The following is an 18,807-nucleotide window of genomic DNA, read 5'->3' as shown; positions in this document are numbered from 1 at the left end:
GCTTTCTCTTTTGAAAGATCAGCTTTATTAAATTGAAATTACCTGTTTATATGTCTCAGAATAAAAGGCATATAGTTATGATCCCATTTAATTTTTAATGCTTAAATGTAAAAAGTTTTTTCTATTTTAAGACCCAGACTTTATATCACTAGGATTAATATGGTCATTGATCTTATCTTACTAAGTTCTAAATTCAGTCTGACAAATATTTATTGAATGCCTCCTATGTGGCACCAGGTGTTGGGGATACAAAGACAGGCCATGATCCTTACGAAGTAGGGAGAGAACTAAAATAACTGTTGATAACAGAGAAAGCGAAGAGATCTCAGCTGGGATAAATGCAAAGACTAGAGTTGTTGAGAAGGAAATAGGGAAGTCTTGACGGAGGAATGACACCTGAATTCAGCTTTGAAAGGTGGGAAGGGGGTTTTAGCAGATGGCAGATGGCCTTCCATGAGAGAGGGCAGCAGAAGGATGGAGGATGGACAGTACTTCAGTTTGGCTGGAATGAAGAACAAGGGAAGGAAAGTAGTATGAGATAAGGAAAGCCAGGAAGGATGGAGTCAGATTGTGGAGGGTTTGAACATTGATTCAGTCATATTTCTCTGTTGAGTGTAAGCAACAAAAATAGGTTTTGTGCCTGAGAGAGCATATATTAAATAAAAATCGTTGGCCTTTTCCCGAGGAAGCTTTTCCATTAACGTAAATATGTACAAAAAATATACAAGTGTATCGAAGGAGAGAGATGGTTCTTGAATGTGTTGGTTAGGCTAGAGAATAAATGGAGTTAATCAGGAAAAACTTCATGTAAAAGAGACTTTTTAAAAAATTTTAAGGGAAGGCTATAAAAGCTCTCTTATATGAAAAAGAATGGGCAATAGTTCCAAAGTGGAAGGAGAACTAGAAACGTGAGCTTAGAAGGTCAGGGCACTATATCTGTAGCAAATCATTACCCACATCAGGGCCCATTAGATGGAAAAAACTGTGGCAGATTTTGAGAGTAGAAAGATGGAAATATGATGTTTGCCCTTGTACTTTTTAGTTGATTAGGGGAAATAGGACATAAACACTGTAGAAAAACAATAGCAACAGTATAGGCCAGCCTAGGGAAGTCCCAAGTTTGTGATCTGGAAAAGTACTACAGGAATTCACTGGGGGGGAAATATCCCTATCGGTTACAATAGCTAGAGCAATTGGGACTTGAAATAAGGTTGGAAAATGTAGATGGGGGCCCAGTGATACAGCGCATTGACCCCGGGATAATCAGTTGTGTGAGGTGAAGCTTTAGCTTACTTTAGCATTAACATTGGACTAGAAGAGGGAAAGGGTGGAGGAAGACAGAGCACTTAGATAATTATAATAAATATTATCACCAGGACATTTACAAGTGTTGAGAGTCTCAGTCAGAAAGTCATATAAGCTGTTTTGAAGTCTTATATACCACAAGATTCAATTTGCATGTTTTTTAATTATGTTAGAAATAGTTGACACTCTATCTAGGCTTTTATGTCAAGTGGCATATTAGAGCTGTTAGTGATAGCGCCATTGTAGTCTTACATATGCTAGCACTTACTTAGCATTTTAAGTTTTGTAAAATGATTTACACATTGTACTCCATATGATACAGCAACCTGGTGCAGTAATTGCTATTATTATCATCCCTGTTTTACAGATGAAGAAACTAAGACTAAGAGAAGTTAAGTGATTTACTCAAAGTCCAACAGCTAGTAAATATATGAGACAAGATTCGAAGTCAGGTCCATCTGACTGGCAGAGCTGAGAAAGTTGTTTTGGATTTGAAAGATTTGGATCAGTAAAGATCAGAAGTTTCCGGTTTTTTTCATTTTTAGGGAAATGAAGAAAAAAAAGCAACCAAGTGACTCAACAGATTTAGACATGTTGGAGGGAAAGGAAAAGGAAAATACACTGAAGACTGAAGTTTCTCCAAATACAAGCAAAAATGTTCTAGGTCCACAACCAATGAAGAGAGGACAGAAGGTATAGGCTGAGAAGTTATAAGATTAATAATAATTATAATTAGTACTAAAATGTGGTTTGTAAAAAAAATGGGGTTTTATGGAGTTCTGGTTTTTCTTTTTTAAATGAAATAGAAGATGTAGAAGAAATTAAAATTAGTTAATGGAGATAATAATTGGACTTAAATTTTAGAGGTGGGAGGGATCTAAGAGATCAAGTCCAAGTATTTTTTGAGGAAATTGAAACCCAGAGAAGTTAAGTGGTTTGTCTCTGTCTGTCTTAATGCTTTTTGTTAAGTTTAGCTTGGAAGTTTTATGAGGTTTTTGGTGTTTTTTTTTTAATTCTTAACATGATTTTAAGTGACTTATGGTCATTGATACTTTAACTTATCATAATATAATAATACTAATAGCTAACATTTATATAGTGCTTACTATGTGCCAAGCATTGTGCTGAGTGCTTTACAATTATTATCTCATTTTATCCTCACCACAACCCTGGATGCTATTATCCCCATTTCACAGATGAGGCAGACAAAGATTGACTTCCTCAGTCACATAACTAGTAAGTGTCTGAGGACAGATTTGTACTCAGTCTTCCTGACTTCAGACCCTGTACTCTATGAAAGATTATAAATCTAAAGAAATTTGTTCAGAGCACATAATAGTTTACTAACTCCTGCTCCCCTATTTGTCTTTTGCCACAAACTTCTCAGAAGAGTAATTTAAACTTATTGTTCCTACTTTCTTATCCTCTGATTTCTTGCAGTCTGCCGCCTTTTTCCATCATTCAAGTGAAATTGTTTTCTTGAAATCTGCAGATGGCTTCAAAAATTTTTTAAAAAGTACAAACTTTAAAGTTATTGTCTCAGTCTTTATACTTCATAATTTCTTTGTAACATCTGACACTTGGTCAGTCTTTCCTTGAAACTTTTTCCTTCCATGACCTGCTATGTACTGTGCTAGGAGACTGCTTGGCATTTGGAAAATTCACTGACCTGGAAGCTTGAGGTCCCAGTTCTACTAATAGTAATTAGCTATGTGACCTTGGGCAAATTAAAATTACTTTTCTCTAGGCTTCAAAGTTCTTTTTCTATAAATAAGGAAATTGGACAGTTGACCTCTAAAGTTCTGTGAGTTTTTAGTTCTGTTCTTCTGACCTTTCTTTCTCCTTTTCTGGTTTCTTTTTCTCCTTCTACCCACCAAATACAGACACTCCCCAAAGTTAAATTCTTGCCTTTTCCTTTTTCACTAGGCAGTGCAGTAGATAGAATATAGGACTTGGAGTCGGGAACACTTGAGTTTGAATTCTGTCTCTAACAACTGTGTAACTGGAGAACTCACTTAAACATCTGCTTCTAGTTCTCTCATGTATTAAATGGGGATAAAAGTAGCACTCATCTCACAGGGTTGTGGTGAGGACCAAATGAGTTGACATATGTTAACTTGCTTAGCAGACCTTAAAATGTTAGCTATTATTTTTATTGACAAACTGTTAAAAAAATTTTTTATTTTTTTCAGTAAATTTTTTGAAAACCAATGTTGACCATCATTACAATCAATTAAATATAATGACTGTTTACATTTAATTCAGCACTTCAGTCATTTCTGTTAGTGCCAATTAATAATAATAGCTAGAAAAATACTTTATAAATATTATCTCATTTCATGCTCACAACAATCCCACATGGAAGGTGCTATTACTATGCCTGTTTCACAAATGAGGAAACTCAGGCAGGGATAGGTCAAGTGATTTGCCCAGTGTCACACAGAAAGTATTTGAGGACAAATCTGAATATTGTCTTCCCAATTCCGGGTCCAAGGTTTTATCCAGTGACCCTTCTAGGTACATCCTCATCAAGATTCTATGTACATTCTTTTTTTTCTTTATTTTGCTATGTGTCCTACACTCTTGGTAATCTTATCTCATAAAAACAGATGTTATTTTTATATAGTTTACTTTCAGGTCTTTATGTCCAAGTCCTTACTCTTTCTTGAAATCAAGATATTTTCACCATGACCAAAAATTTTACCTCTCCAAATCAGTTTATCTTCCTCATTTTTCCAGATTGGCTAATAAACAACAGCAACAAAACGCACTCTTCCAGTCATTTAGGTTTGAAATCTCCAACTAATCCCTGTCTATTCTTTGTTCCTCCTCCATCTTCAGAAACTCCTACTTTAAGTCGTATCAGTTCTGCCTCCACAATGATCTTAGATTAAACCCTTCTTATCTATTCCCATTGCCACCCCCTACTTCTGTGCCCATTATGTTTTGCCTCTTAGTGTCACATGGTTCCACCTGTCTTCTGAAAGATCACTTTGGCAGCTGAGTGGAGGGCCGACTGGAGTGGGGAGAAAGTTGAGTCACGGAGAGCAAACAGAATGCTGTTACAGTGGTCCAAATGGGAGATTATGAGGACCTACAGCAAGCGTGACTATAGAGGAGAGAGATGTTGTGAAGGTAGAGATGAGAAGGCTTAGCAAAAGACTGGCTATCTGAATATGAGTGAGGAGTTGAAGATGACACTGTGGTTGCAAAGTTAGATAACTGAGGTGATGGTGCTGTCCTCAGCAGTAATAAGGACAGAAAGGAAGGAGGGAGGACAGATGAAAGGAAGGAAGCAAACAAAACATAACATTTGCTAAATACTTATGTGCCAGGCACTGTGCTAAGGGCTTAACAAATATTATTTTATTTTATCCTCACAATAACCCTGTGACGTAGGTGCCTCTATTATCCCCATTTTACAGCTAAGGAAACTGAGGCAACCAGGAGTTAAGTGACTTCGCCAGGGTCATGTAGCTAGTAAGTATCTGAGTCTGAATTTGAAGTCATTTCTTCCTGACTCTAGGCCCAGCACTCTATTCACTGTGCACCCATCTGTGTAGAAGAGAGGAGTTTGGGAGAAAGATAGTGAATTTCTATTTTGGGCATGTTGAGTTTGAGATGGTTTATGGGACATCCAGTTTGAGATGTCCAGTAGACACTTGGCGCTGCGGTAGGACCAGAGAGATGTAAAGACTGCATATTGAGTGCAAAGATTGTTTTATATTCATTGTTTTGTCCCCCACAGTATCTGTTATTGTGGCTTAGGTACTCAATATATGTTTGATGAATGAATGGAAAAAGCCTTCCCTGACTAGATAATTATTGCCTTTTTTTTTTGGTTACTTTTGGATTTCTCATACCAGTTTTTTGATTCCACAGAGTAAAATTAAAAAAATGAAGGAAAAATATAAAGACCAAGATGAAGAAGATCGTGAACTTATCATGAAGCTCCTTGGTGTAAGTGAAACATGAAACCATTTCCATCTTTTGCTTCTTATCAGTAAATGGCACAAAGTAACATTTTTCTTCGGGGATAAAGAACCTAACATTCTTGGGAATAGAGGGAAGGTTGTAAAGAGCAAAGGTAAAGTTTTTAAAAGGGTGTAAAATTTCATCAGATACTGTATGTTGTGTGTGTATTTGTCTTCTGTCTTTGTGTCTTGTCTGCCTTTGCCATCTAAATAAATTAACTCTCATCCCCCAGAATGGGGTCCAACAGCTTAAACACTTAGGGAAAGTGGAAGCAGGTACTCAAAGATCAGTGCGAGATGAATGGAGGAGGGTGCATCTTGTTATAAATATATCTCAAATCTCAAGTCTTATGAACAGGCAGCTTCCCATAGCAGTTAGCCATAAGAGCTACTGAAAAGAAAGCGAGAGGTATAGAGTGTGCTTCCACCAAGTATGGTGAGCAGGGGGCATTTTATTTTGACCTGCAGAGGGCATTCTATTTATAGTTCTGCCAATACAGGGTAATTCTTAGGAATATACAAAGTACCAGCTGGTTTGTCTCCTGGAGGAGAAAATGAAAGGACTTGAGAAACTCTCCAAGTTGTCAGAAATATTAATAAGGAGAAAACAAGATAAAGTTTGTAAGGAAGGGAATTCTCATCTCTGTCAGGAAATTGCAGGATATAGAAATATGATAGTGATTTGTATGAATTTTCTTGTTCAGTTAATAACCATGTATTTTTTCTTGCCTCCTTCCCCATTGGGAAACAAAAAAGACCAAACTTCTATAACAAAAATGCATAGTCAAGGAAAAAAAATTCTGCATTAGCCATTTCTAAAAATGTATGTTTCATACTGTATCTTGTGTCCATCATCTTTCTATCAGTAGTTAGACAGCATGCTTCCTCATCAGTTGTCTGAGATCATGGTTGGTCACTGCATTGAGCAAGGTTCTTAAGTCTTTCAAATTTGTTTTTACAATGTTGTAGTTAACATAAAAATCACATCACTCTTCGTTAGTTCATTAGTCTAACAAGGTTTTTAGGAAATTATCCCTTTCATCATTTCTTATGGCATAGTAGTATTCCATTACATTCATATACCATAATTTGTTAAGCCATCCCCAAACTGATGGGTAACTCCTTAATTTTCAGTTCTTTGCTACTACAAAAAAGAGCTATTACAAATATCTTTACACATAAAGGTCCTTTTCCTCTTTTTTTTTTTAATCCACGAATGGTATTGTTAGGTCAGATGGTTTAATTTCTCATGTTTTTCTTGTGGACAAGATGGAAAGGCCACCAAACATTTGCAGATATCTGTAGATATGAGGCTCTTTTCCAGGGGGAAAGGGACTGTCTTTGGAGGAAGTAGCTGCAAAGGATGATATTATAATTTCCATTGAGGTAACAGCTTTTCTAGTAATGGGCAGAGGAATAAGAGTTGATCAGGAATTCTCTGCTGAAGAAGTAGCTGGTTTTGGATAGGGTATAACCAAGACAGCTGTGTGCCTAATTACCTAGGGTGTATATCTAAGAAGTGACAAAGAGAACTGCCTGAGTTAGTGAAAAGTGCCCACTTCTGGTGTTTGATGGAGGGACAAATGCTACCACTCGGAGGAAGCTGGCTTCCATTGTGAAAGATTAAGGAAGTGCTGGTCAGAAAAATATTGAAATCTGAGGTGTTTTCATTAATCCTACCAACTGAGGGCATTCAATAGGAGAAGGAAAATATGGGAAATTAATAAGGAGAGATTGTCTGAAGCTGAGATTTGGAATTTTGGGCTACACTATAAAATATAGGAATACTGTGAAACGAGAATAATGGGCTTTTGGCACAAGAATGAGTGAACTGAACAAAGGCCAGTAAAAACATATTTGACTCTTTTCTTGTACAGCTAAGTAAAAGGTCTTTAAATAGAAAAGTGTGAAAACTCTCCCCATAGCTATGGTAAGCCTGATTGCACAGAGAGAAATAAGTACAACTCAGGAGAAAGAATAGCAGAAAAGAATGGTAATTTGGGGTGAGAATGTTGAAGAGAGTTGGCAGTCAATCCACAGTTTAAGATATCCTTCTGCAGCTCTCTTGGGGAGAGGGAAGGGGAAGGAGGGAGAAAAACATATGGAACTTAAAATCTCATAAAGGGAATGTTGAAAACTATCTTTACATGTAACTGGAAAAAATAAAATACTTTTTTTTTTTGCTTTTAGGCAGTTGGGGTTAAGTGACTTGCCCAGGGTCACACAGCTAGTAAGTGTCAAGTGTTTGGTCTGAGGCTGGATTTGAACTCAGGTCCTCCTGACTTTAGGGCCGGTGCTCTATCCACTGCGCTACCTAGCTGCCCCCAAAATACTATTAAGTGGGGGAAAAAAGATATCCATCTGCAAATGCACAAAGTATTGATAATAAACAAGGTGAACTAGAGATTGTCATAAAAAAGGCAAATTTGCCCTTGTTGATACTTTGGAGGATGGAATTTATAGTTGAAATTTCAATCTAGAATGGTGAAGCTTATTCACAGTAGATACAAGGCATTAAGCAATCTGTCATAGTAATTAGCAACAAGGGTTAGCCTTGGGAGCTGTCAAAAGAAGACAAAGGACAATGACACTTGTTCCAATGAAGTTGTAGAAGCCAAAGCACTTCTGTGAAGCTGTGAAGCACTGTATGTTAAGGACGGATATTCATGTGAACAATCCAGAACTCTGTGTGTGTGTGTGTGTAGAAACACAGGGAGAATTTAGATGACAGTCAGCAGGTAGTAAAAGAAAATATATTGTTTGAGGTCTTGGTGGGGGTGCTGTGGGGCGGGGCGGGGGGCGTCATATGAGACAATACTGACCAAAAATGGAAAGAAGGCAGAAATTCTTAGCCTATATTTGACTTCTGTTTTATCTCTCAAAAAGAATAATCATTGTGTACTTCAGAGGATAGAAGAAAAATGGCTTAGAGGGATTAATCTAAATGCCCTTGATGAGTTTAAGTCACCAAGTACAGATGAGTTCAATCCTGGTGTACTAATTACTTATCAGTCAGCAGATAAACAGGTATTAAGTGCTTGCTACGTGCCAGGTGCTATACTAAATACTGGGAATATGAAAGTAAAAGATAGTCCCTGCTCTCAAGGAGCTCACAATCCGATCAGTTTATCTAGATTTTAGCAAAGCATTTAACAAAGTCTCTCATGTTATTGTCGTAAACAAGAAGGAGCAACATGGTTTATGATGGTACAACTAAGCTGAATTCCTGGACCCAAAAAATTTGATGTCAACTCTAGATGATGATGATGATGATGATGATGTATTTAAATAGCACTTTAAAGTTTGCAAAGCACTTTAGAAATATTATCTCACAACACCCCTGGGAGGTAGGTGCTGTTTCTGTCCCTATTTTACAGGTGAGGAAACTAAGGTAGATGGATAAGTAACTACTCAGGGTCACGTAGCTAGGAAGTATCAAAGGACAGGTCTGAACTCAAGTCTTCTTGACTACAGGTGCAACACACTATTGCACCAACTGAGATGCCTTGAGCTGTTGAGTGTATTGCCCCAGAGATCTTTGTCCCTGTGCAGTTAATGACTTAAATGAAAGTATGGATGATGTGATATCTTCATCAAGTTTATGGGTGAAAAGCTAGGAGGGAGAACCAACACATGAGATGATAAGATTCAGAATCTCGCTAGAACTTTGGGCCAAATCAATAAGATAAAAAATTGGTAACCACAAGTCTTACACTTGGATTTTTTTTTAAAAAATCAGTTTCACGAATAAAACCAGGAAGGCATTGATAGCTAAGGAGCAGGGTGACTAGAAAAAGAAAAAATCAGGAGGTCTTAGGAAACCACAAACCCAGCATGGGTTGACAGCTTGATATGGCAGCTAAGGAAGCCAGAGCTGCATCAAGAGAGGCATAAGGTCAGTTACTAAAAGGTGATAGGTCATTTGATAGACATGTTGATAGACAACATTTGGAATGTTACATTGAGTTCTGGGTTTCACATTTTAAGAAGATTGGCAAGCTCAAGAGTGTCCAGAGGAATAATAGTAATGAGTATGGAGGTTCTGCCATATGATGATCAGTTGAAGGAAACAAATGTTTGACCTGATGAAGCTTTAGGAACACAACAGCTGTTTTTAAGTCTTTGAGGGGCTGTCACATGAAGGAGAAAATAGACTGTCTTTGTTTATCTCCATGTGACAGAACTAGAAGCACTGAATTGAAAGAGGCACCTTTAAAGGTGACGTGAAGAAAAACTTCCTAACAGTTAAAGCTGTCCCAAAGTCAAATGTGCTGCCTTATGTTGTTTTTGATTCCCCTTCACCAGAGATCCTCGAGCAAAGTCTAGATCAGTGGTGTCAACCTCAAATAGAAATGGGAGCCACTAAGCCCTAGGTAAAGATCCCCATGGGCTGCATTTTACTTAGAAAACCACATTAACGTTATGGGGGTGTTTTTGTTATTTTTATTTTTTTTTTGTTTAATACTTCTCAATTACATTTTAATCTGGTTCAGGCCTCAAGCAACATGCTGCATGTGGCCTGTGAGTTGCATGTTTGACACCTGTTGTAAAAGAGATTCTTCTTGTTCAGACATAGGTTGGGTCATATGACCCTTTTGAGGTCTTTTCCAACTATGATTTTATGATTCTGTGGCTCTACAGTGAGTGGAAGAAGGGATTAAAAGAGTTGAGGGGGAGCTAGGTGGCCTTGGAGTCAAGAGGACCTGAGTTCAAATCCAGCCTCAGACACTTAACACGTACCAGCTGTGTGACCCTGGGCAAGTCACTTAACCCCAATCACCTCACCAAAAAAAGGGAAAGGAAAAAAAAGAAAGTTGAGAAATGCTATGAACCTAACATGAAATGATTTCATGTTGGGGAAATTCAAATATTTGGAATTCTGCTAGATTCTGTCCGAAGCAAAGCAGCTAATAAGTTTCTAACTTTCTTAAAACTTCTTCCTTCAAAAAGACAGACCTGATTTTGACCAAGAAGGAAGAACTGGTTGGTAGGAAGAATTCTTCTTATTAATTTATTTATTCTTAGTTTTCACCATTCACTTCCACAAGATTTTGATTTCCAGATTTTCTCCCCATCTCGTCCCTCCCCCCACCTCAAGATGGCATGCATTCTGAATAACCCTCCCTTCTGTCTCCCCGCCCCTCCTTCTCTTATCCCCTTCCCATTTTATTTTCCTGTGGGCAGGATAGATTTCTATACCCCATTGCCTGTATATCTTATTTCCCAGTTGCATGTGAAAACAATTTCTAACATGTTTTTAAAACTTTGGGTTCCAAATTTTCTCTCTTCCTCCCTCCCCACCCACCTTCATGGAGAAGTCAAGCAACTCGATACAGGTTATGCATGTGTAGTCATGCAAAACACTTTGATAGTAGTCATGTTGTGAAAAACTATTTCCCTTCATCCTATCTCCCCTCCCCCCCGTTTATTTTCTTCTCTCTTTTGACCCTTTCCCTCCTCAGAAGTGTTTGCTTCTGATTACCCCCTCCCCAAATCTGCCCTCCCCTCTACCAACCCCCTGCTCTCTTATCCCCTTCCCTCCTATTTTCCTGTAGGGTAAGATAGATTTCCATACCCAATTGAGTATGTATGTTATTCCCTCCTTCAGGCAAATCCGATGAGAATAAGATTCATTCATTTCCTCTCACATTGGTAAGGAGAATTATTAACAAAACAAGGGGTAGTAGTAATTGACAACGAATGTCACTGATCTCCTGTTGAGCACTTAGAAGTCTTTCACAATCTGACTTCAGTTTATTCTTCTGGATTTATGCCACTGGTATATATATACACCAGTGACACTGCCCTCCTTGTTCATTTTCCATATACTATATTCCAACTTCCATCTCTTCATCTTTGTGCTTGGAATATGCTCTCCTGCTAACCTCTGCCTTTTATAATCCAGAGCTTCTGTTAAGATTCAACTCTCAAGTGCCAGCACCTTTCCTGATCCCTCCCCCACCAAAAGAAAATGTTTATAAGTAATGAGTTTTATACACATTATTCCTCCTGTAAGCTCCTTGAGGTACAGAACAGCTTTTGTACCCCCAGTGCCCTAACATGGTACATTGAAAATAGCAGGTACTCAAAAAATATTTGTTCAATTGAATTAGGAATACAGAGCCACTGGAAGACTTTTGGAGTGATGTAGTGGGAACTAAGTAGAACCAAGAGAATAGCACATACAGCTACAATAATGCAAGTGAAGAGAACTTTAGTGGAAAGCTGAATGATGAGTAATTTTATTGACCAATCTTGGCTCCAGAAGAGATGAGGAGGGGCAGCTAGGTGGCACAAGTGGATAGAGCTCCAGCCTTGGAGTCAGGAGTACCTGAGTTCAAATCTGGTCTCAGACCAAACACTTGACACTTACTAGCTGTGTGACCCTGGGCAAGTCACTTAACCCCAAATGCCTCAAAAAAAAATGAGTTGGAGAAGAAAATGGCAAACCACTATAGAGTTAAATATGGACTTGATATAAGGAAAAACTTGCTGGCTGTTAAAGCTGTATAAAAATGTGTGATAGACTGCTTCAGAAGGTGGGGTAGTTGGCTGCTTCTAACTGGCGGTCTTTAAGCAGAGTTGTGGCAGGGGATATGCTAGGAGGGATTTGTTGTCAGGTTTGGATTGGGCTTTGTAGCCTCTGAGATCCTTTCTAGTGCTTAGATTCTGTGATACTGTGAAATAAAGTCTGCAGGTTCAAGCAGAGAAGAAAAAGGGAAGAAAGGGAAGAAAGGGAAAACAGTGAAAACAAAAGAAGAAACAGTGAAGAAACCACCCCAGAAATTCAAGGGTGAACTGAGGATTGGCGACAGAATTAAGGAAGAAACTCCTTCTCTTGAAGCTGTAACTCATGGAGTACAAGAACTTGCCATGGAGGATCAGCCAGATGACAAGGTAAATCTCATCTTTAGAAATAAATGACTGTAGCTTCTTATGTAATACTACTACTGACATCTGAAATTAAAAAGGCTACTTACTCAGTGCTCTTTGTTAGAAGCTTATTAGTTCACTTAAAAATTTTTTTTAAATGGTGAATATTTTAAACTACATTAAGAGCCAAGGAATGTGTTTATTATAGCACATGGCAGTCTTAAGAGGTAACATGGCATAGGAGATATGGAACCAGCCTGGGAGTCAGTGATGATACCCACCAAGTTCAAATTTGGCCTATGACATATCCTGGCTTGTGTGACCCTAGGCAAGACAGTTAATCTTAATATTCATGGCCCTGGCAACTTTTAAGGTTATAAATTTCAGAATGGTTACCAGCTGGCTTTGGTAGAGGCAATTTCCCAGTGAAATCACAAGTTCAAACAACAAAATTGTGGCTAGCATAACCTCTATAGCACTGAAAGAATTGCAGAACTAAGTTCATTATATTATTTAACCTTGTCTCTTGATGAGATAGATGGACATTTTTCTTTCATGCTTGGTGTCAGGCTTGAGGTACAAACAATACATTAGCAGATGTTGGCAAGTTTGCAAGGAGGCCTTGTTTGCTCATAGGCATACCTCATCAGCATTAGTTGTGCTGAAATGAATGTTTTTCATCTTATAAAAAATCATAAATTTTTTTATTTCTGAGGGTTTTAATTAGACGATGTTTTGGTGAAAACCAACTATAAAATATTATTTTTGAAATGAATGTGGATGTGGTCAAAGTAAAGTAGTAATTTGACATTGGCTCAAAAAGAAGTCATGAGGAAAAAAATTTATTTCCTGATCTTTATGTAGAAAGGGATTGCTATATTGAAAATGGCCTAGGTACATTCTAGGTACTCTTTGAAAATCTAATCTATATGATGATTTAGTTTACAAAAAAATTTCAATTTTGCACATGAAATTTCTGGCTCTTGAAAATGTGTCTTTGAACAAAGAATTTTGTTGTTTGTTGTGAATTCAGTATACAGTTTTAATTGGGAGTCATTGTTCTTTGTGGCAAATTAAATATAGGTCATAAACCACCATGTTCCCAGTTCAGTAGAGTTTCCTAGATGTTTATAACAATAGCCTTTTTTGTTTTTTAATATTCTGTGGTAGTCATAAACCCAGTATTTTTGACTATTGCATTCTGACATTCTGCATTATTCTGTTGACTTGGATCAATTTAGTTAAGGTCTATAAATGATTGCTAGCCATCCAATATTTAGGGATAGAATATCTTGTGAAGAAAATTTTCTTCAAGTGTAACAGTCCTCTCGTGTACGTTGTTAGAAAAGATAAAGATTAATTTGGAGAATGGATTTCTTCAGAAAATTTTCTGGAGGCAAGTCATTGATAAAAGACTTTTTTGTTGATCCTCAGGTCTTTCCCAGATTTTTTTCCTAAACATTGATGAATGTGTAGTTATTCATTATACCTTTGGTGATTAAGAACAATAAAAACTTCCAGACAGTATGGGGCTGTTACATCACTTTTTTTCCCCCAAACCTTTCAGAAAGCAATGCCTCCTTTGTTTTACTCTCTCCCTTTGAGTGGTATTGCTCTCTGAAAAATAAATTTAAAATGCCATGTCCACATTTTTTCCCCTGTAATACTCAAATTAATTGCTTTCAGATCACTGTTGAATGTAAACCTATACTTCTCTACAAGGGTCAGGTGGTGACAGCTTGTCGGTGACAGCTTGTCAGTCACACTGTCTTGGCTGTTCCATGCTCTTTGGCATAGACTTCAAGGGTCTTGTACTAAGTGTAATCTTTTGTTTTATTTACATGTTTGGAGCAGGAAGAGCAAGATATAGAACAACAAGGAAATGAGGTACGATTGGGGGGGGCACCCAGCAGGGGTCCTCACAGCACTGTCATCTGTGTTTCCTAAAAGATTCAGCATAGATATCAGCCACTTCAATTCATCTTTGGTGCTACACAGAGCCATTTGCCCTAGGTTTCCTTATTCCTTAATAGCAAATGGATCAAGTTGAACAAGTGAGCTGGGCCCTAAGAACATAAATACCTAGAATTAGGAAGTCTATAACCAAGTTTCCTGGACCCCATAGACTCTAATGCTATTCCTTAGCTGAGTACTCAGCACCCAGTAGTTAAATTGCTGATGCAGCATATTTAAGTCCTTTTCTAGTCATCATTGTAGTAAACAGACTACAGTAAAAGTGGACTTCCAAGTAAGAGGAGTGAAAATAAGCCAGCCATTTTCACATTAATCTGTTATTTTGCTTTTTCAGAATTTTCCATATCTTAAGAGAAGAGGTGTAATAAAATAACTCTTTAGTTAGGACTGTTCTCACTCCCTCAACGTTTCTTCATGTAGACAATGCTTCTCCAGTAGACAACACCACCTCTTTGCTGAGGTTCCTATGAAACACAATGAGAGTCTTGAGTACTCGGGGCTTTTCAAAAAATTCAGTTTCAGTTTCAGTTTGAAATTCCCACCGTCCCATTGAGAAAGCAAGGAAAACAAAACCCATTACAAACACGTATAGACACACAAACTGTACTTCCACATTAACCATGTTTTTACGCACAACTCCCTTCACGTGCACTCTTGAGTTCATCCTGTGTCTCTTATCTGGAGACATGTAGCATGTATAGCAGTTTCATTATGAATTCTTTGGAACTGTGACTGGTCTTTGCATTGATCAGAATAGCTAAGTCTTTCAGAGTTATTTATCTTTGTGATCGTATAAATTATTCTTGTGGTTCTGCTCACTTCATTTTGCATCAGTTCATAGAAATCTTCACAGGCTTCTCCGAAACTACCCCCTTCATTATTTCCTTACAGTATTTCTATCACCTTCATATACTGTAACTTGTTCAGCCCCCAGTTCATGGCACCTCATCTGTTTTCAATTCTTTGCCACGACAGAAAGAGCTACCATGAACATAAAGACCTTTTTTTTTCTTTTTTGTAGACACAACCGTGATAATTACTGAATGGTTTTCTTAAGGCTTATAAAAGTTGTTTTTCTCTTTAGATGTTTTATCAATCCACTTTTCTTTTTAGCATCATTTATATTTCCCATGACTCTCCCCCTCCCCAGTAGACTTTCCTTGTGACAGTCAAGGAAATCAAATTAACACGTTAGCAAAGTATGCCATAGTTCAGAAATAGACAATACCACCTCTTTACTGAGAGGTGGCAAGCATGTTTCACTATCAGTCTGTGAAATTACAATTGGATAAATGTTCTTGATTCTAGGCTTTTTGCTGCATCCCATCCATCCCTAGGCACAGAAACTGTTGGGTAATATTTGGTAACCCCTTGCTATATTTTAATTAGGAGCCTAAAATATCAAAGGGGCCTGCAACAGCTGCCAGGAAAAACAGCATCAGACAGTGGTATGGATAAGTAATTCAGCTTTCTCTAAGAGAAAGTTGTCTTTGCTTCTGTTCCATTTCTTTCCACCTTGATACAAGTTTGTTTGGTGTCTTGAAAGAAGTACCCTAGTTTGTATTAAGAGAAATGGTGCTGGAAACAGGATTTTGTAGCCAAAGGATTTTGACTCAAATTTCAGTTATCTCAGTGACTTTCTGTGTGTACTTGGGTCCTTGGTTTCTGTAAAATGAAATTGTTGGACTAGGACACTCTGAGGTCACTTTCAGTTCTAAATCTATGATGGCAGGATAAAAGCAAGCAAGCATCCTTGTAAGGTACCTCCTTGGTTCTCTGGAGAAAAGAAATCAAATTGCACTCTCCTAAATTATACTTAATATGAAAGGATTGAGGGGTTAGATAAACACATTTTAAAACATTAATAGACACTATTTGAATTTTCTGTTTCTAATATGAAAGGTCCCATTTCAAAATAGTTTTTGCTTTCTAGGAGAATGTGCTGGATTCTTTGACAGGCCAGCCCTACTCTGAAGATGTTTTGCTTTTTGCTATACCAATATGTGCCCCTTATACGACCATGACCAACTATAAGTAAGTCACCATTGGGTTATTTAAGTCAACAGCATAAAAATAGTATGCCTTATTAACTGCTTCATAATTTAGTGATACGTGCAATTTTTTTTTTATAGATACAAAGTGAAACTTACTCCTGGACTCCAGAAAAAAGGAAAAGGTATTATTGTCCTCTAATTCTTTTAAGTTATAGTTTTAAAGAAGATGGTGAATGAATGAAAACCAGTTCAATATTTTCATCTTTTCTGCTTATAGCTGCTAAAACTGCCTTGAATATTTTCATGCATTCAAAAGAAGCAACAGCAAGAGAAAAAGATTTATTTCGTAGCGTAAAGGTAAGTTTTCTTTCATTGGACCTCTAATATAGCCTCTGGCTCTGATACAGTCAAGCCAGAGTTAAAATAATGGTTATAAATATGTTTAATGTCTATAACTTGAAAAACATGAAGGTACCCAATATGCTTGTATTTTTTAGGACACTGATTTATCAAGAAATATTCCTGGAAAAGTGAAAGTATCTGCACCCAATCTGCTCAATTCAAAGAAGAAATAACAGAGATAATATAATAACATATTTTGAAAGGTACTCAAATGCTCAAAGTGGCTTAGGTAAAATAAGCCACACTATGTATGCATTCTACAAAATAACTTTTTCCCCATTCAAATGGAAAAAAAAACCCAGTATCTTAATTGTAAGTTTATACAAGATTTTGTACAACACTATATATACACCTATTCACCTAAATTAACATGCAATTTAGGTCACAAGTGAACCTTCATTTCATGTTGAAATAGTGAGATGCTGCAGACCTAAAAATTACCCTTTAACAAATGTTGTTCGATCCTACTCCTGTTGGAACAGTTTTTCTCCTAATGTTAACAACCACTTGATTTGTACTGTGAGTATCCATGTGCAGTTTTCCCTTCCTCCAATCACTTCTGGAATTCCTGTTAGTATAAGCTATGCATGTGTTTATAAAAAATGACTGAATGTGAGTCAGTTGTTCTTTCTGCCCTCACCTGCCCCACTCCCCCAACTACTCCGTGCCACGCACATCCATTGGTTTGTATCAAGCTAAGCATTTTGGTATTTGTGCTACTCAGGAACTGCAGTTGCTAAACCCTCCCAGAATTAGATATGACATTTGGAATTCCTTTGTTCAGGCCAGAAGATAACAAAAGAAAGTTATACTTGGGGGGAGGGGAGAGAAAGGACATCTTTAGAAATTTATATAAAAACCTCTCTAGTTTCTTCTGCAACTTAGTCATACCTGAAACACTTAAGGTTTTTCCAGTTGACATTTAAACTATCTCAGGAGAGTTATGATACGATTATGTACTTAACTGGGTATTCATATTCTACCATTTCCCTTCTCCATTTATGAATAATTTTGACCCTTGACAGTTGAATTTCAATTAAATTATTTTGGCCTTTCTCTAGTTGAAATCTTCCTTAATACTGTGAGATGATTCTATAAGGTTTATACCCTATTCAGAATATTAAATAAGAATATGTGATAGCCATTCTTGGACTTTTTGTCCAGTATATTTATTTCTTTTTGCTCTAATAGAAGAAAATCATTTGCATTAAATGCATTTATTGCAAATTTCTTCAGACACAAAAATAGGTTCTCTAGACCATTCACATGCAAATTTAAGCCAAAAAGGCTTATAACAACACAGCTTAGAGATGATGCCACACTCTGTGAAATTAATTACACCTTTTAGAATTTTGCTTGTCCATGCAAGATTTATTGGAGGCATGACCTGTAGAGAGTCTTATGATCCAGATGTATTGTTACTACCAAACCTCTGAGTCACACTGTGAAGTAAGTGCTTTGGAAGGCAGTTCCATGAGCTGGCTAGTAAGTCTTTAAAGCAAATGACTGCTTCTAGGCTTAGCCTGAAAAGGAGAAAACATCACTGTTAAAGCACTTTGAGTTTTAAGAAATTACAAAAAAAGGAATTACGGAGATAGATAGGAAAACTGTAGTTTGTAAGTGATGCTTGTGTTAAGCATCCTCCCTCAAATGCCCAACTTATTTTTCTAAATAATTTACAAGAAATTAACCAGTTAAAAAAAATATTTTCCCCCTTAGCTTACCTTACAAGAGATTTTGGTTGTACTGAAAACACAAGTATTTCATTACTGTGAGCCTAAGAGAGATTAACAAAATTTTTTTTAGTGAAATTCAGAACTAAAAAAATCATCTTTAAAAAAATAAAACTATACTTACTGCTTTGTGCTGGGCAAGCAAGTTGTTAGCACACCCACCAAAAACAATCACTTCTCCTTCATCACTTGCACAAGCTGTATGCCATAACCTGCACAGTAACAAAAGATTTCAAGTTAAAAAAACAAATGCCTTCCCTTCTACAGATTAGCGGTCTTCCCACCTCCTCCCCACTATACTGTTGAGTAGGGAAGGTGAAGGAAGAAAAGCTCCCTGCCCCCATGGCTATATTCATATCACACCAAAACTGGAGGATAAAAATTTGGTCCATCATAAAGATACACATCTCTATATTATATACATAAGCCAGGTGACCAGTTTTTCCTCTTTCAATGTTCTGGTGTTAGAATTAGCCTGAATGGTATCCATCTGGTTAGTATATTAGGTATATGTGCTATATGCATAAAAAAAATTTTTCACCTAAGATACTT

At 37.2% G+C, this 18,807-nt stretch overlaps 2 protein-coding genes across 3 annotated transcripts in view; one reads left to right on the top strand and one right to left on the bottom strand.

The window, feature by feature from the left end:
• The window catches only part of NEMF (nuclear export mediator factor), a 57,410-nt gene extending 40,272 nt beyond the window's left edge, over positions 1 to 17,138 (top strand). For both annotated transcript variants that reach the window (XM_021004784.2, XM_021004783.2), the window contains exons 26-33: positions 1,851 to 1,998; positions 5,188 to 5,265; positions 11,970 to 12,176; positions 14,007 to 14,039; positions 16,060 to 16,160; positions 16,259 to 16,302; positions 16,398 to 16,477; positions 16,618 to 17,138. In XM_021004784.2, coding sequence (XP_020860443.1) covers positions 1,851 to 1,998; positions 5,188 to 5,265; positions 11,970 to 12,176; positions 14,007 to 14,039; positions 16,060 to 16,160; positions 16,259 to 16,302; positions 16,398 to 16,477; positions 16,618 to 16,695 — 769 coding nt within the window. In that variant the 3' untranslated portion in view covers positions 16,696 to 17,138. The remainder of the gene's footprint in view (positions 1 to 1,850; positions 1,999 to 5,187; positions 5,266 to 11,969; positions 12,177 to 14,006; positions 14,040 to 16,059; positions 16,161 to 16,258; positions 16,303 to 16,397; positions 16,478 to 16,617) is intronic.
• A 524-nt stretch (positions 17,139 to 17,662) lies between these two features.
• Positions 17,663 to 18,807, bottom strand: part of KLHDC2 (kelch domain containing 2) — a 40,953-nt gene continuing 39,808 nt past the window's right edge. Inside the window, exons 11-13 of the mRNA XM_021004795.2 lie at positions 18,380 to 18,467; positions 18,247 to 18,299; positions 17,663 to 18,045 (exon numbers count right to left, since the gene is read on the bottom strand). Coding sequence (XP_020860454.1) covers positions 17,922 to 18,045; positions 18,247 to 18,299; positions 18,380 to 18,467 — 265 coding nt within the window. The 3' untranslated portion in view covers positions 17,663 to 17,921. The remainder of the gene's footprint in view (positions 18,046 to 18,246; positions 18,300 to 18,379; positions 18,468 to 18,807) is intronic.

The sequence above is a fragment of the Phascolarctos cinereus genome, unplaced genomic scaffold (assembly GCF_003287225.1).
Source record: "Phascolarctos cinereus isolate Bilbo 61053 unplaced genomic scaffold, phaCin_HiC Scaffold_3;HRSCAF=262, whole genome shotgun sequence".
Taxonomy (NCBI): Eukaryota; Metazoa; Chordata; class Mammalia; order Diprotodontia; family Phascolarctidae; genus Phascolarctos; species Phascolarctos cinereus.
The sequence above is the reverse complement of the archived record's forward strand: the minus strand, read 5'-3'. Positions and strand labels throughout refer to the sequence as shown.